Below are 26474 nucleotides of genomic sequence, written 5' to 3' on the forward strand. Positions count from 1 at the left end.
TGTAAGGTTTGAGCAACTCATGAGTGCTCTGTGCCTCAGTTTCCCTATCTGTGAAACAGGAGTAGCGGTGCTCATCCACCGTTGTAAAATGCTTCAACTTCTCAGTATGAAGAGCACAGTATAAACACTGATGTGCCTCTCTCGGGAGTGAAGAAGCTGGACTTGGCTGGAGTCCATCTGGAGGCTGCTGGATCAGGTGCAGTGGCCGGACTAGCAGAGCTTGCCCTGTCCCGTCACTGCACAGGTCTTCCTAAGTCCTGACCTGGATTAGGCAGTCATGGAAGGGACTGCTGACTCCCTACAAGAGCACTAAGTGTATGTGTGTGGGACAGGGGGGTAGTTCCCCAGCTTTCACAGGTTCTATTTTAGTTCCAATCCACACTTTACTGGTGATACTGGAATTTCCCTAATAAAGCAGCCTCCTGGAGTCTACAAAATACAAACTTTTTTCTATTCATTTGTTTGGTTTTTTGGAGGTGTGGGTTTTTTTCTTGTTTGACCCATTCTCTAGAATTTGCTGAACAATTATCCCCCCCTGCTGGCAACTTCCTACAAGCTAATATAAAAAGTGCTACAGAAAGGGTATCTAGTTCTTTATTAAATTCTAGAGGCTTTTAGAGTGATTTCTGGAGGACCCTGGGGCACTTCTATATAACCCTGTTGTCTTCCTTGCCCTCAAATTCTAGAGGGCTCTTCCACTCAGAACTGCATAGCACCAGGTTCCCCAGAATGCCCTGCCCCAAGGAGCTAGCAGCCCCTTTTCCTCTTAGGACGAGGTGTGCTGGGCTCTCTCTGTGTCCCCTTTCTCACCCTTTTGTGCCGGGTCCCTCAGGTTTTAATCATCGAGTCCCTGGGGAGGCGGCTTCTGCTTCTTGCTGGCTTTGGAATCTGCTGCGCGTCTTGTGCTGTGTTAACGGTGGCCCTCAACCTTCAGGTATGTGCCAGGATGGCTATGGTAGTCGTGTCGGCCTGTCTGACCTTCTAGAGCAGTGCTCAGCAACATCCATCACCCTGTGGCACACTCTGGCGCTGGTTATAATCTCATGGCACACCCAAAATATATAACCCAAATCCGTCCCCTTCCCCAGAGCCAGGCACTCCGAGCCCTGCCTGCCCCCCCAGTTCCACACCAGCAGCGATTCGCCAGAAGTGCCACCACCGCCGCCGCCACCACCACACGCTCCTCCCACCGAGTGGTGGGATGCATGCGCTCAGCAGCAGGCATCTCCCAGCGTGCGGCTGTGGGGCACGCTCAGTGCCACTTTGCGGCACACCGGTTGCAGAGCACTGTTCTAGAGGATGGGGACAGGGCTGCCATTTAGGCCAGGAGAAAATGCCAGGCCTCCCTGCACGGCCCTGTCCACTCCCGCAGGAAGCAGGGACCCTGCTGAGAGAGAGCTGGACTCCCATTAATTCCATGGTTGGGTTAGCGGTGAGCTAACTGAGACCTGAGTTGAGTTGTTTCTCCCTCCCTGTCCCCAGTTCTCCGTGGTGTGCATCTCTGCTAGAGCCCCTTGGGCCTGCTCATGGGAAGCGGGGTTCCAGCAGGCACCGTGAGCTTAGCCCAGTTGGTGATGCTGCCCCGTGGGGTGAACAGCCCACATGTGCCCCATGGCAAAGTGGGAGAGGGGAGTGTGGCTCCCTGCCCTGAAGGGGGTGGGGCCAAAGGCAGAAGGGGCAGGGCCAAGGGCAATCAGCCTTCAGTGCCTGCCCCACTTCCTTCAGAGCAGCGACAGCACTGCTGTAGCACTTCCAGGGGCCTGGGAGCTCCACCTGCTGCTGCTGGTACTTTGGCAGCAGCCAGAGCTCCAGGTCCCCTGGAAAGGTCAGGCCTCAGGGCAACTGCCCCTGCTCCCCCACCGCCTCCCCATCGGTGGGTCTGACACTGCCTGGCCCATCCTCTTCCTGATCCCCTCCAGACACCAAGCAGCACCCTGGGTCTTACAGCTTCCCAAGGTCTTGCAAACAGCGCTGTGACTTTGCCAGCCACTTGAGAAGGGAACTGACTGTAATTCAATGACTGAATTCCCCACAGGCCACTGTCTCAGGGATGCAGTACCTCAGCATAGCCTGCGTCATCGCCTATATCATTGGACACGCTATCGGAGCCAGTAAGTGGCAAGGGCAGCTCTAATCAGCTACACCAGGACATTAAAACAAAGCTTTTAAAATTTAAACAGCAATTTGGGCTGATGCAGAGATGAGCTAGTGTGTTTCTGCTTGGCCAGGTGACCTAGTAGTTACTAGTTATTTACCAGCTAGGCTGTGAGCATCGTTCAGGGAACAGGCTCCTTCCCATACCCTCTACAGGAGGATCTGTGGGGTGTGAGAGTCCATTGCTAAGGGAAAGATGTGAGCTTTAATTTTCAAGAAGGTCTGCAAAGACAGAGTCTTGCTGGTGTCCAAGATGCCCAGTAAGCGTTGGAGCAAAACCCCTCTTTGGAAGTTGAGCCACATTGGTTGACACTGAATGCTGCTTTCTTGCAGCTTTCAACAGGCACCTACCCCCAAAGAGCCAAATTCTGCTCTAGCTGTGCCGGGAAGTGGGTGGGAGCAGTGTATGTGACTCACAGCAGAACATGGTGGTGGAGGCTTTGCCCTGGAGGTGCAACTCTTTACATTTGTGCTGCAGAGGGATATCGCAAGCTCCTTTTCTTGGCTAGTGGACAATGCCATCCTCTTCCACGCCCTGCAACACCCACCCCCACGCAATCCCTTTCCTCTTCTATAAGCATGGCCAGACTGGCTCAGGGAATGCCAGCTGCAGATAGGAGCTTCTCATTGCAGGTGATGGAGTCTCTGGCAGCACTGTGTTGATGAATGGACTGTGAAGTCATTTCTTCCCTCTGTCTTACTTATCTCTGCCTTGGCTGCAAATACCTACAGGTTGAATCTCTCTAGTCCATAACTCTTCCGTCCAGCAACATCTGTAATCTGGCATGCTTTTTCTTAGCCGGATGACCACTTATCATGGATGTGGCCAAGTTTCCTATGGTCCCATAAAGTTTGCTTCCAGCCACCAGACCTGGCTCTCAGTGTTCTGTGCTGTTATTTAGCTGTAATTTACCCCTAACTGGGGAAGCAGTGGCTGTGTGGTAATGTGCTAGACAATATTGACCTCCCATGATCCAGCAAATTCTCTCATCCAGCATTGGTCAGGTCTTGAGGGTGCTGGATGAGAGAGGTTCAGCCTGCAGTAGCTTCTCAGCCAGGAAATGATCCACACAGCCCTCTCCCTGTTTTCTTCTGATCCAAATGTAATTAGATAAATGAATGGGTTATTCAGGGATGTGCAGAGGTAAGGGAGTGGGGCAGGATCTGAAATCAAGGCCACCTCTCCTCCCTGAAACTGAGACTGCAGGGGCAGGGAAAAGAGTAAGGAGTGGAGAACAAACCTGGCCCACACTCACCTTGCTCCTGGTCACAGCTCTCTGCTCTGGGGATTCTGGCCTAGCATGCCGAGTCACAGGATCACTCGGGTTTGGCCCAGCCATTCTTCTGACAGGACTGGGAGGTGAGGGGGCAGCCAGGCCACATTTGAATGGAGTTGTGACCTGGTTGATGGCTCAGCAGCTGAGCCAAACCTGAATGCTGCCAGCCCATGCACCTCAGAGCAAAGGCACTCAAATTTCATAGGTTTGGGGGCCCTCTTCTATGGGGTGCTGGGGCTACTTGCCCATTCGCCTTTCTCCACCAACGATGAGAGGCAGCGAGGTTCTTCTCTTAGACTGCCATTCAGAGAGCTTTGCCCTTCCCTGCCCCAACCAGGAATTTCACCAATGGTCAGTTTCTTTAGCAGACACAGCAGCAAGCATTCTTCCAGCCGCCTGTCTTCAAGGAAGACAATTTGCACCATCAGAGATCCCTGATGGGAGGGTGTGCCCACTCTGCAGTTCAAAGCATAGTGGCAGCTTTTGTTGATGTGTGAGAGCACTTCTAAAAACAGCACTGTAGATATGGCCAGGCTGCAAGCTACATGCACAAAGATGTTCTCAAGGTGTTAGGAGGGAGGTTGCTCTTGGATATCTGTTTGAGAAACCAGATTGCCAAAGGCATGTGGTGAGGTGTGGGAAGGAGTCAGGCCTGCCTGGTTATAGTAGGGAAATTGGGGGCCTTAGGCAGGATAGGCCTGAGGGCAGGTTAGAATAATTTTTTTATCTTCCTCCTCGTATCCACTGTGAGGAAAGACAACAGTTTGCTTTAAGAAGCTCCTCTGATCACTGGGTAAAACGGGTCACTGGCTCACCAAGGAGAGAACCCTGTCAGGCTGGCTGGGTAGGCATGGTGGATATGCAGGGGCCAGTCTGGCAGTGGGAGAATTACAGGATTCTGCCCCAGGAAGGGGAAAAGCATGAGGCCTGACACTTAAGCGGGATGTGCCCAGAGACCAGGGCGGGACCGTGGTGCTGCTAGTTCCCAGACCGTGACAGTGGCTAGCTACAGTTATTCATTTATTCATCTCTTCCTCCAGTTAGTTCATCCAGGTACTTATAAACACCAGCCCCTTAGAAACCATTGCCTCCTACTGTACATTCGGTGTAGCCCCTTCTGAGTGTTTGACAGATAGAAATGGCCACAAAGATGTTCAAACTCTTCCTTTTCTTGAAGGTCCAGTCCCCTTTGTGATGATCACTGAAATGTTCCTTCAGTCATCCCGGCCTGCGGCCTTCATGGTAGGAGGATCTGTGCATTGGCTCTGCAATTTCACCGTGGGGCTTGTGTTCCTTTACATGGAGGTGAGTGCAGAGTGAGCTCCAGAGTCTCACGAGGGAACAAGTATCAGAGAGGTAGCTGAAGTAGTCTGTGTCTTCAAAAACAACAAGAAGTCCCGTGGCACCTTATAGACTAGCAAATATTTGGGGACATAAGCTTTTGTGGGCAAAGACCCGCTTCGTCAGACCCCCTAGCATCCTCCAGAGAGAGAGAGAAGGTTCAGGAGTGAAAGTCAGGAAGATAGTGCTACAAACACACACACGTAAAGTGTGAGGAAATAGAATACACACAAAGTTTGTGAATGTCCTGCAGTAAACATGTATCGCATCACAAATCATTGCGTGCGCGCTGTTCTTAAAACTGGATACAAAAGGTACGGTTTGTCGTTCTTTATTAGGGACCATCTCATATTCCCATGCACTGCGGCTCTTGAATTATTGAATTTGAAAAAAATGGCTGCTCTTGCAATTTTGGTAGACAACGTCTCCCCATGAGAAGCGCTCCCTCTAGCTCAGTATGGACATGCATTGGCATTACTGTGCAGGCAGCTTACACCATAGTGGTGCTCGACCTGCACTGTCTTTCCCATTGGTGCAAAGTGGCTGTAAAACCACTGCCGCCTTAGAACTGGGGTTGTTTGCCACTAGCTTTGCACAAGTGTGAATGAATCCAAAGTGCAGAACAAAAGGATCAGGTCTACAGCCCAGACTGAGCAGTTCTATGACTAAACATTGGCCTTCAGTCCCCAGGGCTGTGAAACAAGGATGTTGGCTATCTGCACATGGTTACAATTAAAATGAATAAGGGTCTATGCCAGGGTTTGCTGTAAACTGAGCACTTGGGCAGCTGCCCAAGAGAGTTTCAAATGCCACCCAGATGATTAGCAGAGCTCCTGCAGCCGGCAGCACGTTTCTCCCAGTGGTACACAACCACACATGCCTTGGTACACATAATAAAATTTATTCTGTCTATGGATGGAAAAAGTCAGAGGGGCCATCTATGCAGCTGCCTGTTTTACAGTTGCTCCAGAGTTTTGCATTCCTAAGCCATGTGACACCTGCACATCCCCAGAGGCTTCCTCTGATCAAAACCTGCATCCCCAACATGTTCCCTGACTCCATCTCCCTTGGTTTTATTCCTCCAGAAAGGGCTTGGAGCCTATTGCTTCCTCATCTTCTGCGCCATCTGCCTGGCCACCGTCATTTACATCTTCATCATTGTCCCCGAAACCAAGGGCAAAACCTTCATGGAGATCAATAAGGTCATGGCCAAGAGGAACAAGGTACAAATAGACAAAGAAGAGCTGGATGAGTTCCAAACTCCCCCAGAGAAACAGAAGAGGAAAGAAAGTGGACTCTCGGGCAGCGTGCTCTAGTCCAGTCCAGCATCTAGACTGACACGGTGGTGACCAGGGTTTCTGATCAGTGTGGGAGCAGCTGCCTTGCTGGACCTTTACTTTTCATTCAAGACTTTTTGTGTATGTCTTCCTCAGCAGGAGAGTGTCCGTAGAAGCCAGAGAGCAGAATTGTACTAGCTGCCCCCTGCTGGCACCAGCGTGAATGTGGGTGGTTACCTTTGGGTTTACAAAGTGAATCTCCTTTCTCTGCATGCATAGTTCGAGCTAACGATGGGCCTTAGCTCTCAGACAGCAAAATATCATCACAATGCTCAGGTAATAGAGAGGTCACCGCGTTAGTCTGTACTCCAACAAAACAGCAGAAATGTAGCACGTTAAAGACTAACAAAATGATTTATTGGGTGATGAGCTTTCATGGGACAGACCCACTTCAGCTTAGGTAGCGCATCCAAAGTGCTCTGAAATTTAGTGCAAATTCTGGAGAGGCAGGTAATGGTGTTACTGTCTTACAGACAAAGGAACAAGAATCATAGAATGCTAGGACTGGAAGGGGCTTTAGGAGGTCATTGAGTCCAGGATCAGCCCCAACTAAATCATCCCAACCAGGACTTTGCAAGCCAGGACTTAAAAACCCCTAGGGATGGAGATTCTACCACCTCTCAAGGTAAAGCATTCTAGTGGTTCACCACGCACCTGGTGAAAAAGCTTTTCCTAATATCCAACCTACACCTCTCCCACTGCAGCTTGAGACCACTGCTCCTTTCTCTGCCATCTGTCACTACTGAGAACAGCATCTCTCCATCCTCTTTAGAGCCCCCTTTCAGGCAGTTGAAGGCTGCTATCAAATTACTCCCCACTCTTCTCTTCTGCAAACTAAACAACCCCAAATCCCTCAGGCTCTCCTCATAGGTCATGTGCTCCAGCCCCCTGATCATTTCCATTGCCCTCCAATGGATCCGCTCCAATGCATCCACATCCCTTCTATACTGGGGGGCCCAGAACTGGACGTAATACTCCAGATGTGGACTCACCAGTGCTGAATAGAGGGGAGTAATAACTTCTAGATGTGCTGGAAATGCTTCTTCTAATGCACCCCAGCGTGCTGGTAGCATTATTGGCTACAGGGGCACACTGTTGATTCATACCCAGCCTCTCATCCACTGTAATCCCCAGGTCCTTTTCGGCTGCTATGGGTACTGAGACAGTGAAATTTACAAAGCATGATCTGGAGAGCCAGGACTAGATTGGAAAAGTGCTTACCTTCCAGCCCTGCTCTGGCCAGTAGGCTGTGCTGCTCCCTTGTGGATGTAGGCTGCCACTTCACTGAGAGCTGCACACTGGTATCATTTCAGTAAAACCAAGCACAAAACCAAAGACAGTATGGTACAGTGAGAGTTTTTGCTCTGGTGAGGAAGTAGGTCTGTGAGAGGCTCTGGCCCGCCCCCAGAACCTGCTCCATGCAAGGGGGACAGGACACATTGCAGGAGACAACTCCCTTCAGCATCTAGACCTGGCTGTGCTGAGCAGGGAGAGCCCTTGCCATAAGCCGAATGTTCCTGCTGCCCAGGTTGTCAAGCTGCGTAATCAGAGGCCTCAGCTTCTGTAGGGTTTGTAAAGCTAGTTGGGTCTTAAGGAGCTTTCCCTAGCTGGTTCTCAGCTAATCTTACTCCTGAGTGTTCTCTGCCCTCTGACAACTGTTTTGGCTCTTGCAGGAAATGGCAGTGCAGAATAAGAGCAGTGAAGGGCTTTTTTGGTATTGTGTTTACTGGCCTAGGGTTGGTTTGTTTTGTTTTTTCAGGTTAATTGCGTACTTTACAGTTGTAAAATAAAATCTAAAGCTAGCCCTCGCCATAAGGCTCTTACAGGTCACATACAAATAATTCTAGGCACACACCTGTGCCTGCCTGTTTTGTGTGTGGTGCTGCCCTCTGCCAGATAGAAGCAGCCCGTTTGCGGCGGGACAGCCCCGTATTTCGGGCACCGTTCTAGCACCCTGGTTTATTTTGCAAAAGGGGCTAATTGCCCTGTATTTCACAGAACTTACCAGCTTCCCCCAGCTGGGGGAGCCGGGAGCCAGATCATGTGGTGGCTCAGCTGCCATCTGGCTTCCCCTGGGAGGGCTGGGGCCACGGGGTTGGAGTGGGAGCCATGCAGGTGGGGAGTGAACTGGGGGGCTTCAGTGGGGTTGGATCAAGGGGCTGGGCTGCAGGGGTTGAAGCAGGAGCTGGGGCTGCGGTGGGGGTTGAGCGAGGCTGCTGGAGTCGGAGCCACAGCCGCAAGGGGGTTGAGCTGGCGGGGGCGGGGGGCGGGTAAACAATAGCCACAGTGGGGTTTGAGCTGGAGCCACCCAGCTTGCCCCAGCTGGGTTAGCCAGGAGCTGGCCCTGTGCAGCGGCACAGACTGCCACCCACAGCTCAGGAAAGCCAGGCACTTCACGCGTGGGGCGGCAGCTCTGTTCCCAGAGCCCCAGATGGGTGACCATCTGTCCCGTTTTGGCCAGGACAGGGGTCATTCCCCCGTCCCATATTTGGCCAGGGGAGATACAGTTTCCATAAATTTGGAGCATAAGCTTTTGTGGGGGAAAAACCCGCTTCATCAGATGCAATGCGACTGGCTCTGTCGCTGGAAGCTGTGCGGCTCAAGCACCCCTGTATTTCTCGAGCTCCGGTGTCCAACCAGTTGCCACTGTTGCTGCTATGCTGAACTGGCCATGTTATTTTGAAAATGTATTTATTTTTCAACCCAACTAGCCACACTCAACGGGCCCACTAGCCACATGTGACCAGTGGCTAGCCTGTTAGACACCCTGGTTCTAGTGGAGGAGGATCAGCATTTTATCCCTCGCCTTGGAAATTCAGAATGGCTATGGTGTATCTCCAAAATACCTAGCTCTGTTGCAGTAATCCACTAGAGGGGTCAGGTATGCAGATAGCATGTATGGAAGGTGCAAAGCAGTTGGCTTGCTCTGCTCTTATTTTCCCATAGAACGGGAAACAGATTTCTGACCATGGAAAGAAGAATTTTAAAACACGGTTTCAGAGGTGGGTTTGGTGGTGAGCCACAGCTGCTGGTTTTAGTTAGGCTTGTCCCACTGGCCAACCAAAGTGCAAGAAAAAAGATCCTGGAAGGGAGAGTGGTCTGGGGAGATAACTGCATAAGGGCAGTGGAGTGAGAGAATCCCATGCGGGAGAGCTGGAATGATCACTGGCTGGTGAAGGAGAACCTATAAGGATGGGGCTGGTCCCAGGCATAGCATGGTATGCAAGTCAATGCATGAGCAGCATGGCACCTATGCACAGAGAAAACGGTGATGGAGGTAGGTAATGGATGCAAAGAAGGCAGCCCTTATGAAGGGAAGAAGATAATGCCATGCAGGAGGCTGCTATGCACAGGTGAGATGTGTGCATGGATTTCTTTTGTCTAAGGGGCAGCAGCTCCTACAATCAAGTCAAAGTACTGTACTAGCAAAGGCTGGAGACTGAGTCATCTGATTGGGGTTATGGTGCTGTAATCTTCCCAGTTCCATCCTCTCACCACTGCCCCAGGGTGGGGGCATAACCTCTTTTAGGCCCCTTCACAGAAAACAAAGCCACCTGGCTGACATTTTGGGGATAACCCAGAGCGGTAAGGTGTCACCACCTGCCTTCTCTTCTCGGGGCACTTTATTCTGGGGCTTTGATTGAAATCCCAGAGCCCAGAACATGAGGTTGCACCAGGACTCTCCCCAGCCTCATGATTCCTGGAAGAGTGACACCAGCAGCCCTTCCCATCCCAAATCTCCCAGACCACATCCTCCAGAGTTCATCATTACCAGATGCATGGACTTTTCCCCTCTGGTTCCTCACCCCCAAAGTTTGGGAAACAGCCCCACAAGGTTCAGCTCATGGGTGTGCACACACTCCACACAGTGCCCTGCTTGGAGGTATGTGGCAGTGTGGGGGAGCAATTAACGAGGTTTATTTACTAGACAAACAAAAGATTCAAGGGCGAGCAAACCCACAGCAGGTACACAGGAGACCCACCGTGACATGCCATTGCAAGCATTATGATTCTTTATTGGACAAAAAACCTTTTCTAATGCAAGTTCCCTGTTGCTGGGGACTAGGAACAGTATCCCAGGGAACCTCTCTCTTTGGTGGGATAATCCCATGTTCACAGACAGGCTCCTGCCTACAAGCTGGCGCTTAGAACTGGCCTTCACATGCAGCACAACCATGAAGACGCTTCTCTCCAAGAAGTGATAGTTGTGGCATGAGAGAAGCTCTTGTCAACCTAGCGCTGCCAAAGCAGAGTTAAGTGGGTGTAGTGCTGATCTCTGTGGGTTAAGTTGGTGTAACTCTGATCTCTCCTTCTCAGGAGCATCATGTACTGCCCAGCTGTTTAGCAGAGTGCCCACAGCCACACAGTGGGCAGCAGGCATTTGCGTTGGTGGTACACATTGGCACATGCCTAGGTGCACATAAAAGGTATTCCACCCATGGATGGAAAAAACCAGCAGGCACACTCTGTGCCCCTGAGAGACGGCATGAGATGGATATAGGGTGGCAGTGGAGACCGGCCCCAGTTTCTGAATGAAGAGTGGACCTCAGTTTCCACCTGCCTTTGTAAAAATGCCTTTGGCCGCTCTCCCATCCCCCATCCTGTGCTCCTGGTTATTCATAGGGGCAGGAATTCTAGCCTGTGTCTTCCCATTAATGCTAATGGCCCAGCACTTGTTTTTCCCTGGGTTTTACAATGCTTGGGACTAGGCTCAGCTGGCAGGGGGAGGACAACCCTTCCTTGCCTGCTGCCTGGATGACAGATGGAAGTGGAGGGGAGCAGTTTTCTATATACATCAAGGTGTAACCACTGTCTGCAATGACCATTGGCTTTAGAACATTACAAGTGTCCATAAAAGACCTTCTTCAATACACCTTTTAGCACATGAATACAGGATCAAATCAATTGGGCTGATTACTCAGATTTGAGATTTAAACCGTCTGTTTGCTGCCTGGGGAATCTGGACCCTGAGTGTCACACTATGGCTAAGTCTACACTGACACTTGACAGTGCTGTACCTTTCTGGCTCAAAGGCAGGGTTCCCTCCAACTCTTTCCACCCATGGGTGGAATAGAATTTGTTATGTGCACCAAGGCATATGGGGATGAGCCCTACCAATCGAAACACGCTGCTGTGCTAATCACCCAGGTGGCACCTGAATCTCTCCTAGGTGGCTGCCCAAGCGCTCAGCTTACAGGGAATGCTGCTCAGGGGTGTGAAATACACACACAAGTGCAGCAAACTACAGCACTGTAAAGTGCGGGTGTGAGCCAGGCTACTCCCCTCATGGAGGTGGTTTACACAGTGGGCTTAAACGTGTAGGCAAAGCCTAGAATACCTGTTTAAGGCTTTGTCTACACTGTCAAAAAAAAAAAAAAAGCAGTCCACTAGCACCTTAAAGACTAACAGACTGGACTGTTTTTTTGTTTTGATAGTAGGTAGACTAGCAAGGTTTTTCTCTCTGTTACTGTCAACTAAGTGTCAAAGCTTTTGTTGTTCACAGATGCTTAAGCCAACCCCCCCCCCCCCCACACACACACGACAAACACTTTGCCAATGCAAGTACTAGTGGAAACAGTGCAGGAGATAAAGCAAACACAACCTACTGACAAAACAAAAAAGCAGTCAAGTAGCACTTTAAAGACGAACAAAATAATTTATTAGGTGAGCTTTCGTGGGACAGACCCGCTTCTTCAGACCATAGCCAGACCAGAACAGATTCAGTACTTAAGGCACAGAGAACCAAAAACAGTAAGCAAGGAGGACAAATCAGAAAAAAATGATCTAGGTGAGCAAATCAGAGAGTGGTTGGGGGGAAGGTCAAGAGTTAGATTAAGCCAAGTATGCAGACGAGCCCCTATAGTGACTCAGAAAATTCCCATCCCGGTTCAAACCACGTGTTAATTAGGCACATTACCATGTGGTTTGAACCGGGATGGGAATTTTCTGAGTCACTATAGCTGTGTCTACACGTGCACGCGACTTCGAAGTAGCGGCACTAACATCGAAATAGCGTCCGTCGCGGCTACACGCGTCGGGCGCTATTTCGAAGTTAACTTCGACGTTAGGCGGCGAGACGTCGAAGTCGCTAACCTCATGAGGGGATGGGAATAGCGCCCTACTTCGATGTTCAACGTCGAAGTAGGGACCGTGTAGACAATCCGCGTCCCGCAACGTCGAAATTGTGGGGTCCTCCATGGCAGCCATCAGCTGGGGGGTTGAGAGACGCTGTCTCTCCAGCCCGTGCGGGGCTCTATGGTCACCGTGTGCAGCAGCCCTTAGCCCAGGGCTTCTGGCTGCTGCTGCTGCAGCTGGGGATTCATGCTGCATGCACAGGGTCTGCAACCAGTTGTCGGCTCTGTGTATCTTGTGCTGTTTAGTGCAACTGTGTCTGGGAGGGGCCCTTTAAGGGAGCGGCTGGCTGTTGAGTCCGCCCTGTGACCCTGTCTGCAGCTGTGCCTGGCACCCTTATTTCGATGTGTGCTACTGTGGCGTGTAGACGTTCCCTCGCTGCGCCTATTTCGATGTGGTGCTGCGCAACGTCGATGTTGAACATCGACGTTGCCAGCCCTGGAGGACGTGTAGATGTTATTCATCGAAATAGCCTATTTCGATGTCGCCACATCGAAATAGGCTACTTCGATGTAGGCTTCACGTGTAGACGTAGCCTATAGGGGATCATCTGCATACTTGGCTTAATCTAACTCTTGACCTTCCCCCCCACCACTCTCTGATTTGCTCACCTTGATCATTTTTTTCTGATTTGTCCTCCTTGCTTACTGTTTTTGGTTCTCTGTGCCTTAAATATTGAGTCTGTTCTGGTCTGGCTATGGTCTGAAGATGTGGGTCTGTCCCATAGAAAGCTCACCTAATAAATTATCTGGCTCGTCTTTAAAGTGCTACTTGCCTGCTTTTAGTTTTGATAGCTCCCTCTCTGTTACTCTTCAACCTCCTGACAGTGTTTACACTGCCTGTCTCTTGCAGCTGCAAGGACCTACTGCAAAGCAAAAGCAGAAGGGGCCAGTTATAGATCATAAATCACTCAATGCTCTAATGTGCTTCCCCACTTGCTCAGAAAGAGGGGCCCGATTCACCCTGCCATCATTGGCAAGTGGGGTCTGACTCCAGCACCACTCCCCCGGAGAGACTCATGGGGGTATCCCCCCAGGCGATCACGTCCCCCTTCATCTCACTGTGCTTGCACAGGGCAAGTGCTCGGATGTGAGTGTGGCTGAGGACCCAGCTCCAGAGGCTGACGTGGCTCATCCACCCGGAGAACCCATTGGAGAAGGTCCCAAGAAGCTCATCTCTGTCCTTCCCAAGGACCAGTGTCCCTCCGGGCTGGCTCTCATACCCTCTCTGGACGTGCTTGTCTTTTCCCACCACTCCGTTGAGCCACACGTTTGCTATGCCGGATTGGGAGGCCCAGGCCACGCAGTAATGGAGCCACTCCTCAGACTTGTGGTGCAGGGGGAACTCAACAAAGTGGCCTCCAACCCACAGCCCCATGGCCGAGCCCGCTGTCACCACCAGCTCGTTGTCTCTTTCCTGGGTGCTGTAGGAGAGAATGGTCTGACTGCCTCGGTTTGGGGCATGGATCCAAAAGCACAAGGTGAAGGACTGGAGCTTCATGTCACGGAGGGGCCGGACAGCCACATAGCTGGCGATGTTTTCAGCAGGGAAGTAGAATGCTGGGAAAGCATTAGCCTGAAGGCCTGAAATAATCCATAATAACACTCAGCCATTTGTATCCTTAAAGACAAGCTCACCTGCATCTACAACCGACCTGGGCAGGTGTGGACACAGCACATAAGCTGCATTGGCAGAGCTAGCCTAGCTGGCTTCAGCCAGTATTACTTGTACAGGTTGCACCTCCCTGGTCTGGCATCCTTCGGACCTCAGTGGTCGCAAACAAGGGCTTTTGCTGGACCAGGGGAGGTGAATGCCCTGTCCCTGGTCACCCACCATCAGCCCTCCAGCCGCGGCTCTCCAGCTGCGACACGTCACTGCAGCTGGTCCCTCTGCCCCAGCTCCATTGTGGGGCTGCCAGGTGAAGCAGACCCTTTGGTCCCAGTGGGAGACAGCACCTTCAGACCAGCCTCGCTGCCCTTCTGTGGGGTTCCCACTTGGTTGCCCTTCTGCCTCAGCTCTCTGGTCCAGGACCACCCCCTGTCTTGCTGGATGAAGGATGTTGCCAAATGAGAAAGCGCTAATGTTTTGGAGGTGCAATCTTTTTCATCTTCATTGTTTTGAAGGTGCATGCAGCATTTTATCCCACATGCTTTTAACATGCGAAGACCACATTTAGAAGCATTGAGAAAGGTGGACTGATACCATCAAAGCTGACCAAAAGGTAGCCAACATCTTCCACTTGAAAAATTCCAGAAAAATGGGAATAAGTTTTGTTCCACAGATTTTTTTGGAAAGAAACAATTTTTTGCTGAATTTTTGTTTGAAAATTTGTACAAAGACTTTTCTTTTAAAAAACAAAGGTCAATTTTTCCCACTCTGTTCGTTCCTGCCTCTTCTATAATTTTCCTCCTCCCCTCACTCCTTTGATTCATTTTACCAGTGAAAAAGGAAGGGTGGCAGAAAGGAGATTGAGCCCTCTCAAGCTAGGAGAGCGGCATTCATTTCTCGGCTCTCACTGACTTTATTTTGGGCAAGTTGCTTAATATTCAATGCCTCAGTTTTCCTAGCTGTAAAATGGGGATAACAATACTCCATTCTGTCATAGGGATTCTCTGATGAGTTTTAATTCTTTGTGCTGATCTCTAGAGCCAATAGCGCAGAGAAATAGACTGTTCTGGGCTGTCTAACAGCTGGATTGAAGCTTAGGTACATTGTGAGCAATAGACACTCTTTATTGCAACCCTGTAAGGGCCTCATTCTGATCATAACTCCATACAGCACCCACTGATGCTGAGGGCAGAGCTGTTGTGGGCTCCTGACTAGGAGGTGATAGGGGTCATCACTTCCTGTGCAAGTGAAGCTCACGGAAACAGAAGTGACTGGATGTTCCTTACCTGTCATGCTCACTCCAGCCAGCAGATGCTTCTTCAGCTCCTGCAGCTGAATCTGTATTTGATGCAGTTTTGAGCTGAGGTCTTCTGGGCGACAGAGTTCTAGACGAGGGAGAGAACAGCAATCACTGGCACACGCTGATTCATGGTTAGCTGGGCTGTTTTCTCCATCTTCCAAACATGCGCAGCTTTGGGAGCAGCTCCCTGTTAAACTGAAGTCTCTTTCCCAGAGTGTGGCCATAGCATGGGCCTGAGTAGCTTGCGGCCCACCCACTTTACATCCAGGCCAACCCTGTCAGGTGGCCAGTGAGGGAGGGGGATCACAGCACAGGGGTTTATCCCCCATCTCTCCTGTCCTGCTCTCCCCACCCCCATTCTTGTCCACCCATCTGAATTTGGGACCCATCCACATGGGCCCTTCTGGCTGTGCCACTGGTACAGTTTGGTTGGGTAGTTGCCCCTAGCTAAATGGCCTCATCTTTGCCCTGTGGTTAGAGAACAATGGCAAACTGCCAGCCTTTGATGAGAACTAACAGGACAAGCTCTGCTCCCATTGACAGCAGCAAGTCAGGGCAGACTTCTGTGCAACCAGGTGCTTATCTATACCAGTGTTTCTTAACCAGGGGTATGGGTACTGTTGGGGGGATACACTGAGGTCTTCTAGGGGCTATATCCACTCATCTAACTATTCACCTCATTTTCCAACGGCTACATAAAAATCACTAGTAAAGCCAGTGCAGTCTAAAAATTCATTCAGCCCATGACTTGTTTCTGCAGCTTTATACGCCTTATGCTGAAAGGTAAGTACAATATCTCTGTTCCAATTAATTGATTTGATAATAACGTGGTAGAAAATCAGCAAGTTTTCAGTCATGTTTTCTGTGATATTTTTGCATGTTTTGGTAAATAAGTAGTTTAAAGTGAGGTGTAAGTTGGTGGGATGCAAAACAAATCTGACCCCTGAATAGGGTACAGTCATCTGGCAATAGCAGTTGTTTCAGAACCTCAGCTTACCTTGTTTTTCAATGGGCTGTGCATGAACTATTAGGGGTAACACAAGAGAAGTCTGGAGGTATTTTATAAAAAAATAAAAAGAAGCTGAGAAACACTGATCTACACAACAGGTGCTTTGCTGGTACAATTGCACTGCTATGGCCTTGCTGGAGATCAGTGTTCCCTGTAAGCTGGGTGCTCAAGAAAAATTCAAATGCCACTCAGCTGAGCAGCAGAGCACCCACAGATGGCGGTATTTCTCCTGATAGTGTGTATTTGCACAGAGGTTCATGCACATAAAAAATTATTCCGCATATGGGTGGAAAAGATTAGAGGGAACTTTGGTGGCAATCTGGAATAAGCTGACAGAAAGGAGTGTTTGGCACCGATAAACCTCCTTCCTGCTCCCAGTAGCTAAATCCAGGCCTGCCGACAGCAGTGGGGTGGGAAGGGCAGTTGTGCCAGGGCCCAGTGTTTCAAAGGGGCCCAGAGCTCTGGCTGCTGCTGTTGCTGCTGCTGCTGCACCAGCAGCAATGTCCGGAGCTCCAGACTCATTTAAAGTACTATGGCAGCTCTACTCCACTGCTCCACACAGCTGTGAGGAAGCGAGTGGGGAGCAGCACTGCAGTCCTGGCGGCAGGAAGGGCCGACTGCCCTAGGTCCCACCCCTTGCACCTTTGGCCCCCACCCCTTCTGAGGTTGCAGAGTTGGGCCTCCCTCCCACCTTGCCCCAGGGCCTGTGTCAGCAAAACTTTATAGTGTAGACCAGCAGTTCCCAACCTTTTCCAGGCGAGGACCCAGTCTGACAATTCAAGAAGACTTGGTGACCCAAGGGTGGAGGGGAGGTGAAAATTACTTACTACAAGAGTCTATTAAGTGCCTTGCCTGGGATGGCTACAAATATCAAAGTTGGAGAAGCAGACTTTGTAATGTGTAATTACTTCTCTATTGATAGCAACCACTGCTGGGTGTGGCAGTGCTAAAGAGCTGCAAATGGCTTCTTTGAGAGCCACCTGCAGCTCAGAGCTGCTGGCAACCCTTAACAAATCTAATTGTGACCCATGTTTGGATCCAGACCCATAGGTGTGGAATCTCTGGTGTAGACTAAGCCCACAGGTTGACCCTTTTTGTTTATACTCAGGTAGCCTTTGACTTCTGATTGTTTCTCCATGGCTGTGTGCCCTTCCCTCCTCTTCTTTTCTTCCTGTAATTAAACCCCACCAAACATACCACATTCTGGTTTGTATGAGAGACACTAAGCAAAGGTAAATTGTTTTGAGGCCTATGGACCTGGAGAGAGCTTTTTAACATGTGTCTGATACTGTGTCAATGTTAAGGCTGAGAGCATATCAGTGTTAGCTTATTACTAATGTTCCTCCCACTGATTTGCTATTTTTGGGGAGGAGAGGCGGGTCAAAGGTTCTGGGAGATTGGTCAAAACCCAAGCTACACAGAAAACTCTGGCTCTTGCACAGTAAATGGGGATGCATTGCTCAGTCTGCAAATTCTCACAAACCCAGGGTTACCATGTCCAGGCACCTCCTGCAAAAACCAGGAGTGCCCCTCACTTCTGTAGGATGAGCAGCATTCATGCTGCAAAGGGGCTCAATATGCAAAAAGCTCTCTAAAAGTAATCATCTTGCGATTGTGAGTGCTCAGTCCAGGGTGCTATAATGACTACGTTTATCCTCACCTGTGGTAAGGGTGATTTAATAGGTATGGGGCTAGCCTGAGATGCCATTCCCTGCTCTGCTACAGGCAAACTGTGTAACCTTGGGCAAGTCACTTAGTTTATATGCTTCAGCTTCCTGGATTTAAATTGAGGATAATACTTCCTTATCTCTGTGATGGGGTGCATCAGCACCACACTGGTACTGTGAGGGTTAATCCCACTCTTTAGGCCAAAGAGGCCATGCCCCCACAGCCCTGCTGGGCGTGCTCCAACTGAAGACCAGCTATAAAAGGAAGTAGCTCAGCTCATTCAGAGTGGATGGCTAGAGATGGAAGACCTGTGGTGGAGGCGTTTGGAGAAGAACTGCTGCTATTTTGGTTGGGAGTCCTGCCGTTCTCCCATGGAGACCGGGAGCAGCTGCTTTCTGGAGGAGCTCAATTATCGAAGCAGCAGTGTCAAGATATAGCATTGGAAATGACCCAGTGAGGGTGTGCTGTATCCCACCCGAGTGAGTCGGTGTATTGTGGTTGGACTCCCAGCTTAGCTTGTGCTAGGCCACCACTCTATTGGAGGCCCTTGAGTGGGGGAAGAGGGACTTTGGAACCAGCTTTGGCCATGAGGAATGCTGCCCTGAAAGCTGACTACTGAAACTGATTTAGGGTGTGTGAGGCTGGGACCACAGGAAGAAGTATCCCTGCCCACACCAAGTAGGGATTGGGCATATCAGCATTGTGACAACTTCACACAGCACTGGGTGATGATAAATCTCTTAAAAATTGTGAGGCACTTGGGTAATAGGTAATAAAAGTAATAGAAGCCATGTAAGTATTTAAGATATCAAAACAAAAAAAAAAGCAGTCAAGTAGCACTTTAAAGACTAACAAAATAATTTATAAAGTGAAGAGCTTTCGTGGGATGGACCCACTTCTTCAGACCATGGCCATACCAGAACAGACTCTATATTTAAGGCACAGAGAACCAAAAATAGAAATTGAGGTTGACAAATCAGAAAAAAAAATTTGAGGTGAGCAAATCAGAGAGTAGAGGGGTGGAGCAGGGGCGGTGTCAAGAATTAGATTAAGCCAAGTTAATCTAATTCTTGATTCCTCCCCTCTACTCTCTGATTTGCTCACCTCTGATTTTTTTTTTTTTTTTTTCTCTCTCTGATTTGTCAACCTTGATTACTGTTTTTGGTTTTCTGTGCCTTAAATATTGAGTGTTCTGGTATGGCTATGGTCCGAAGAAGTGGGTCTGTCCCACTAAAGCTTATCACTTAAATTATTTTGATAGGGTTTAAAGTGCTACTCAACGGCTTTTTTTGTTTTGATAATATCTAGACTAGCACGGTTTTCTCTCTGTACTTAAGATAGATCATCTTGTTTCTACTAATCAATTGTTAGAGGTGTTTAAAGCACTTGAACACAAGACACCCCTGCACCTCTTCTTAGCCATGGCCAGAGGGTACTGTTAATTCTGACTCGTGTGAAGATCTTGGGTTGCCTTGCTTAACTGATTGCCAGCTAAAATCAGTTCAGATGGTCTCTTGGGCCTGACCTGCAGGCCTGTATCCCACCGAGAGATGACTGTCCTGTTCTATTCCAGCTCCCAATCCCATTCTTACCGGTGGTGCCTTTGGCCTTGAAAGAGGATTCCACCACTCTGTCATTGAGAGGCTGAGCATGGCGGTAATCATTCCGCAGGGTGGTGTTGTGCCAGTCCAGCAAGGTGTTCTCCAGCAGCGTGATCTGTAAGCAAGAGGTGCTTGTTACCAAGGAAGAAAGGTGGGGCTAGCTCTTCTCGAGAAAAAACGTTCCTCACCAGACAGAGCGACAGCTGCAGAATGTGCCTAGTAAGTCCTTTCAGTTGCAGAATTGTGTAGAGGCTGTGCACACTGTAGTCGGAAATGAACCTTCCCCACCCCACCAGCGTTCCCTATAAGCTGAGCACTGGGGTGGCCACCAAGGAGACATTGAAGTGCTGCCCAGCTGATAGCAGAGCGCCTGCAGCCATACTCACTGGGCAGCCTGTGTTTCTACTGGTGGTGAACATCCAAACATGCTTTGGTGCACATAACAAAATTTATTCCACCCCTTCATGGAAAAAAATAGACAGAACCCTGCTCCTCACCCAGCTGGGAGTGACTAGTGCACTAAAATTCACAGGGGGGACAGTGAGGCTTTGAGGCAGCCTGGTGGGGGGCAGATGGCTATTTTTAGAGCACTATCTCAAGTGCTACCTAGTCTGGGAGGCAGGTTCTCAGCAGCAGTGTCTCCAGGCCCAGAAGCCGGATGTTGCAATGTTGGAACTGAGCCAGGGGAAGAGACACAGGAGCAGCACTGCACCCGTCAGACTGCCCTGCCATGGCTGAGCTAAGTGGAAGAGGAAGTCGTTCTGACACATCCCCGGGCTATGCCTGTGATGGGGCTTTTCGCAATGAGTCCTATTTTGTTTAACCACAACTCCGGGGGAGGGGAGTGTCTTTGAACATTAACATGCACAGCCCCTTATTTAGATGTAAATTCACCACAGTCACACACACCCTGTTCCTGTCTCTGTTCCAGCTTAGAGAAGGTCACACCCACCATTCTTTACCTCAGGAAAATCATCATGTAAAGCTCCATGGCATTCTCAGGTTAAGGCCCTTGCTCAGGCTGAGTCTGCCCTGGCAGATCTAAACCTGAAGGGGTCTGATCCCTGTTGGGGGTACAGATGTCACCTGTGATCATTCATCATCAGATCCCCCTTGTGTGCAGAGTGGAGACATCAGCACAGCATAATGCCGACCCTGGAACAATGTTCTGGCATGTGGATAAACCCTGCCCCAGCCACTGGCTGAAGTTCCTTGTTTAAAATACTAATTATTTGCCTGTAAATATCTTTAACCTGGTTCCAGAGGCCTGCTGCTCTGGATGTTTGCTATGCTCCTGGCTTTGTAAGCAGCAAAGACTCAGCTGCAGTTTTGCTGGTTGGTTTGGCTGGTCTTGATGTTTTTTATTTTTGTTGGGTTCTGGCACCATTACGTTTAGCTGAGCCTGGAGCTTGATTACCCTTATCCAAGATCAGCTAACTGGGGCTGTGTTTCACAAGATCTTAGCAACCGCTGCTGTTACAAGATGCATCCGCAGCTGCCAGTCTTGGGGTTGGCGGTGGGAAAGGCAAGAGGCATTCTGGCCTGAGTGGCCACGTTGCATATGCTCATGCCAAGGCTGAATTTGACCTGGAGAGGTTAGAGACTCTAAGCTAGAAATCCTTTGAATTAGCAGCAGGTGCCGAAGCAGCAGACAAGATATGAGCAGGCCCCCTCTGATTCCAGTAGGGCCAGTCAAGGCCCTTTGATTAATGACACTTTTATGTGGGGTTGCTTTTCATTCCCATTTGTACATAACAGATCCTAGAAGCTTCTCCACTGTGTTAGAGTAAAATGGGTTTGAGGAATGTGAAGCCAAACACCAGTAATAAGCCCTACAGTACATGAGCTTGGCTGGATAAATCCCCACAGATGCTCTTTCAATAGTCCCAGTCTGTGTTTTCTAAACCCATGGGACCACCTCGTTCAGCGGTTCTCAACCAAAGTAGGTGTAACCCTCGGGTATGCAGAGGTCATCCAGGAGGTACATCAACTCCTCTAGTTAATTGCCTAGATTTAGAACCAGCTACATAAAGTACTAGTGAGGACAATACAAACTAATTTCACACTGACAGTAAGTTGTTTATACTGTTCTATATACTACACTCTGAAAGGTAATTCCAATATTTATAGTCCTCCAATTGACTTATAATTATGTATTAAAATGAGACAGGCAACTTTTCAGTATTAGTGCACTGACACTTTTGTATTTGTATGTCTGATTTTATAAGCAAGTGGGTTTTTTTAAGTACCTTCGGGGATACACAAGATTAACCAGACTCCTGAAAGGGACACAGTAGTCTGGACAAGTTGAGAGTCATTGGCTTAGGAAACCAAGGCGAAGAGAGGAGAAGGCTGTGCAGGGAGTCAGTGACAGAGATGGAACTGGACCCTGGAAGGCCTGGCAAATATTATTTGCATTATACCCTGTGAGGCTGGTATATATGATCCTGCTGAGTTACTGTCGGTGCCAGAATTAGAATGTGGGTGCTCCTGGGTCCCAGCAGTATGCTCAAACCACTAGCCCATGCTACCCCATTAAGCAGTGGGACTGCTGAGCATTCATAACCCTACATCCATACACCAATGACCAATGCTGCCTAGTATCAGAGAGGGAGCCGTGTTAGTCTGTATCTTCGAGAACAACAAGAAGTCCTGCGGCACCTTATAAACTGACAGATATTTTGGAGGATAAGCTTTCGTGGGCAAAGACCCACTTCATCAGGTGCATCTAGTGAAGCAGGTCTTTGCCCACAAAAGCTTATGCTCCAAAATATCTGTTAGTCTGTAAGGTGCCCCAGGGCTTCTTGTTGTTCTCAATGCTGCCTGGAGTCTCATGGGAGAGTCTAGTGGCAGGCAGCACATTTGGAGCATTGGCCATCACCACACTGCAACATTGTGGATAGGCACCAGCTGGATCCAGCCCCAGCTTTCTGCACAGCCAGGAAAGGGACAGAGAGGGATATACAATAGTGGGAAAGGACAAAAAACATCCCCTACATCAGGCACATGCTACAGCTAGTGGCTAGAGCAAGGGCCAGGAATCAGGAGGTTTGGGTTCCAAACCATGGATTAACACTGTGGTCTTTGGCAAGTTACTTAACTGCTGTGCCTCAGCGCTCCTAGCTGTAAAATGGGATGTTACAGCCTTACCTTGCATAAAGGAAGGCTGTGTTCATTCCTGTCTGTTAAGCACTGGCTTTCCTGGATGGAAGGCCTTCCAGAAGGACTGAGCACTATTCAATCAAGACATCACTACAGCTTTGTGGTTCTCCATGATGTCATTCCTTTACAAAATACCCCATTGAGGCACACACCTCCATAGCGCCCTGCAATACTGCAAATAATGGTCCCTGCCCCCTCAAAAGCACCAAACAAGGGAGGGTGGAGGTGCAGGAGACAATTAAAAGCAAGACTGCCTGGAAGCAGGTGAGAAGGCCCACCAGCCTGGGAAGGCTGTGGGCCAAAGGGGATGGTTGATTGCTTTAAATCACCACAGAAGCACTCCAGGCAGTGCTAAGGAATACAGCGCACACTAGATGGTGCTAGGCTGCCTGGGGAATCAAGCCTGAGTCCTGGCCTTCTGGGGGTGCAGAGCCACCCCTCTGCCTTGTTCCGGGGCCTGGCAAGGCTGTCACATCTGGTGGGCAGCAGACAGGGCCTTACCTGCGTGTGTGATAGGATGATGGGAGAGTCAAAAACTGTCCAGATCACACTCTCCGAGCAAGGTGGTGTGGTCAGTGAGCCGGGATACCGGTAGAAGCGTGAGAGATTTTCAGGCAGCATGGCTTGGACATCCAAGGAACTGAGCTTGGTTGATTGCCCTAGAGAGCAGCAACATACAGACAAATCATGACCAAGGAGAGGAAAACAGAGGGTCAGTCCTGGCTGCTACGGCCAGATTGAGAAATGAATTCACGTAATGCATCAGGAACTATGCCAGTGAGATTCAGGCAAAGGCAGATAGACTGGGACTGTCTTTTTTTCACATCTGTTCTAAAGCTGACAGCAAACAGAATTTCTGTCCTGAGAGAAATTTGGAGACTTTTCTGAAAAGTCTTTGCTCCAAATCAAGATGAAAATTTAGTTTGTTTGTTTTTTTTCCAGGTCCTTCAGAACATTTCACTCACCAACTATTTCAATTTTGTTGAAAGGGCACGTTCTGATGGAACCTGGTTTGATGAAAATTTTCTACTAATGCCAGTCGCTATAACACAGTGGTAGGCGACCGGTGGCCCATGGACCACATGTGACCCACTGGGGTTCCATCTGCAGCCCACCCGCCCCTTGCTGCCCCCTTCCCCCATGCACCTCTCCTACAGCAGGGCACCAGAGCCCCACACTTCTTACTTCTCCCACTACCTCAGGGCTTTCAGAGTCACTAATTGCTTGTTTCACATTCCTTTCCCCCCAACCCCTGTCCTAGAGCTGGAACACTGTGAATCAGCTGTCCGTGGTGTTCCAACGCTGGGAAGAGGTAGGCAGGAGCCCCAATCAGGTGATTAGCAGCTCTGAAAGTGCTGGGAGTGGGAGAAGCAGGTAAATGGGGGGCTTTGGTACCCTGGTGTATGAGAGATGCATGGGCAAGGACTACAAAGCTGCAGGTGAGGCACCAGTTGACCCAGGGCTGCTGCAGCCCACTGAAGTGAAGGAGGGCCATTCACATGGCCCAACTGCTCTTCAGGGTTACCCATCCCTGCTACTGGATCTAGCACAGGGAGGCGGGGGTCTATGTATGCCACCATAACAAAGATGAATACCTAATCATACTTGACAGGCTGATTTAATAGCTCTTTTCTGGTTCTAGGTACTTTGGAAATAAAAAGCACTCATGATATTATTAAGAAATACATTTTTTTTATTCTGGATATTCCAAGCTTCCTATGGAACGTACCCTCTACATAATACAGTGGTGCATTCTGTGGACTGAAAGCCAATTTGGTGGTGGCTAGAAAGACTAGATTACATATCTGAGTTCACCTGTCCATGCAAATCAGCTCAGGAACTCCTAGGGCAGCCCCAAACCTATCCTCCCAATGTATTGTGCAAGTAGGATGTATGTATTCCTGCAGCTCTTTTATTTTTATTCTCATTCTCATGCAGCTGATGAAACGGGTCTTTGCCCACAAAAGCTTATGCTCCAAAATATCTGTTAGTCTATAGGGTGCTGCGGGGCTTCTTGTTGGTCTCTTTATTTTTGAAGATGCTTTACCTTCTCTGAGGTGACAAGCATTGGTTGAAGTCGGGAGCTCTCTCCCCTTAGCAGGATCATTCTGCAATTGGCATCCTTGTTTCTGGTGTGCGTGAGAAAGGAGAGAAGTTGCAGAGCTGTGTGTTGGGGCATGGCTGAGGTGAGCTAGTTATTTAACTGGGGTAGCTATGTTAAGATACATCTATGCTACAGGGAAGAGCGACCCTCCTACAGCAAATCTTCTGGAGTTCTATGTAGCGAGCCTAATTGGGGATGTGCTACATTGAATTTACAGGGCCCCCCCATTGACCATGGTATGCCTGCTCCTCATCAGGAGTAAGGTAAGTTGATGGAAGTGCAGGTGCCTGTCAACCTGCCTTACTGGAGACATCATGGAAGCCTAAATTTAGGTATGTCCTCTCTAGCTGAAATTGTGTACCTTAATTCGACCTTCCCCTGTAGTGTAGACCTGCCCTTAGTCCATATCCACAAAAACAACTAGGAACCCTGGGGCACTTAAAGACTAACAGATATAATTGGGCATATGCTTTTGTGGGCAAACCCCCACTTCATCAGATGCATGGAGTAGACATTAGAAGTGGGCATGAATATACCTGTCCCTTGGAATTTCCACGCCATGTAACTGATGAAGTGGGGTTTTGCCCACAGAAGCGTATGCCCAAATCTATGTTAGTCGTTAAGTGCCACAGGATTCCTCGTAGTTATTAAACTATAACTTATTGCATTTTTATAAACAAATTAAACATCAAGTTGCTCACTAGCTTTTCCTCACCCTTCTCCAGTAACAACTAAAGGATCCAGCAAAGGATGTGGAATCCCATGAGTTAATGACTGGGGCCCTTTGTCTCAGCCACAGACCTAGGTACTGGCATGCAAGCCAAGGAAGAGCGTGTTAAGCTCTGAAAGCTTTGTGACCTCTGGCTCATGAGAAATCCAACCTTGAAACTGTCACTGTACCTTAAAATCAGGCAAATAACCTTGATCTGCCACACCATTCACCAGCCTGACCCAAATCTATCTGACCTTATGCATCAGATGAGACCAATATTCCTGTTCAGCTAGCCAGCCATGCCCTCTCTCTCGCTTAGGCTGTCTCCCTTTAGGGCCTACCCAGCATTTACAAGTACTGGCTTTTGGGTGACAAGAATGGAGAGGGGTGTGCAGGACTTACCAGCAAACCGGATTTTGGCCAGGTTGGAAATGAATTTACTGTAGTAGGTATTTTCAAAATTCCCAGCCTAGAAAGAAAACAGGGCTTGATGACTAAAACATGTAAAAATCAGCCCAGCACCATTCAACTTGTGAGATTCACTGAGGCAACCAAATAGTGTAGCTGGATTTCTTAAGGGATTGGCTACTTTTATGAGTGGTAACCACACCTGTAGTTATGGATCCTAAGGGGAGAAGCTTGTACTGGATTGCACAGTTATGCTGGGGGTGGTGGTTAAAGGTTACAGACACCCCCCCGTCGTGTTTGTCTTACTTTCACACACACAAACACAAACACAAGCATCCTATTGCTCTCCTGTGTGTGTTAGATGCAGGAAAACGTGACTCATCCCCCAGTGCAGGCAAAGGACCCTGTCTTCAGTTGAACCAGTGTGGTTCTGCGACATGGGCAGGGTGTGGGAGGAGGGCTGCACAGGGAGTGCTAATCCACCACTGAGCAGGGAAAGAACAGCCCCTGGTTGCTCCAGCAGTGAACTGAGGAGAGGATGGGGAGGTGAAGCACTAATGTTTGCCCCATGTAATGTAAACATGCTGAACGAAGGAAGGAGACATATAAGCTTGGCTGTCATTGCATGAGCTGCTAAGTGTCATTTTCTACCTGGATACAT

The 26474-nt window shown here is 49.3% G+C and overlaps 2 protein-coding genes across 5 annotated transcripts in view; one reads left to right on the plus strand and one right to left on the minus strand.

Moving 5' to 3' along the window:
- Positions 1-7941, plus strand: part of LOC142001038 (solute carrier family 2, facilitated glucose transporter member 5-like) — a 46716-nt gene extending 38775 nt beyond the window's left edge. For all 4 annotated transcript variants that reach the window (XM_074975881.1, XM_074975882.1, XM_074975883.1 and 1 more), the window contains 4 exons: positions 833-934; positions 2036-2111; positions 4609-4736; positions 5858-7941. In XM_074975881.1, coding sequence (XP_074831982.1) covers positions 833-934; positions 2036-2111; positions 4609-4736; positions 5858-6088 — 537 coding nt within the window. In that variant the 3' untranslated portion in view covers positions 6089-7941. The remainder of the gene's footprint in view (positions 1-832; positions 935-2035; positions 2112-4608; positions 4737-5857) is intronic.
- A 5225-nt stretch (positions 7942-13166) lies between these two features.
- Positions 13167-26474, minus strand: part of CA6 (carbonic anhydrase 6) — a 54232-nt gene continuing 40924 nt past the window's right edge. The window contains exons 6-10 of the mRNA XM_075018079.1: positions 25808-25874; positions 23091-23248; positions 19419-19542; positions 15149-15234; positions 13167-13816 (exon numbers count right to left, since the gene is read on the minus strand). Of these exons, the coding sequence (XP_074874180.1) occupies positions 13211-13816; positions 15149-15234; positions 19419-19542; positions 23091-23248; positions 25808-25874 (1041 nt within the window). The 3' untranslated portion in view covers positions 13167-13210. The remainder of the gene's footprint in view (positions 13817-15148; positions 15235-19418; positions 19543-23090; positions 23249-25807; positions 25875-26474) is intronic.

Source organism: Carettochelys insculpta, chromosome 23 (genome assembly GCF_033958435.1).
Source record: "Carettochelys insculpta isolate YL-2023 chromosome 23, ASM3395843v1, whole genome shotgun sequence".
Classification (NCBI taxonomy): domain Eukaryota; kingdom Metazoa; phylum Chordata; order Testudines; family Carettochelyidae; genus Carettochelys; species Carettochelys insculpta.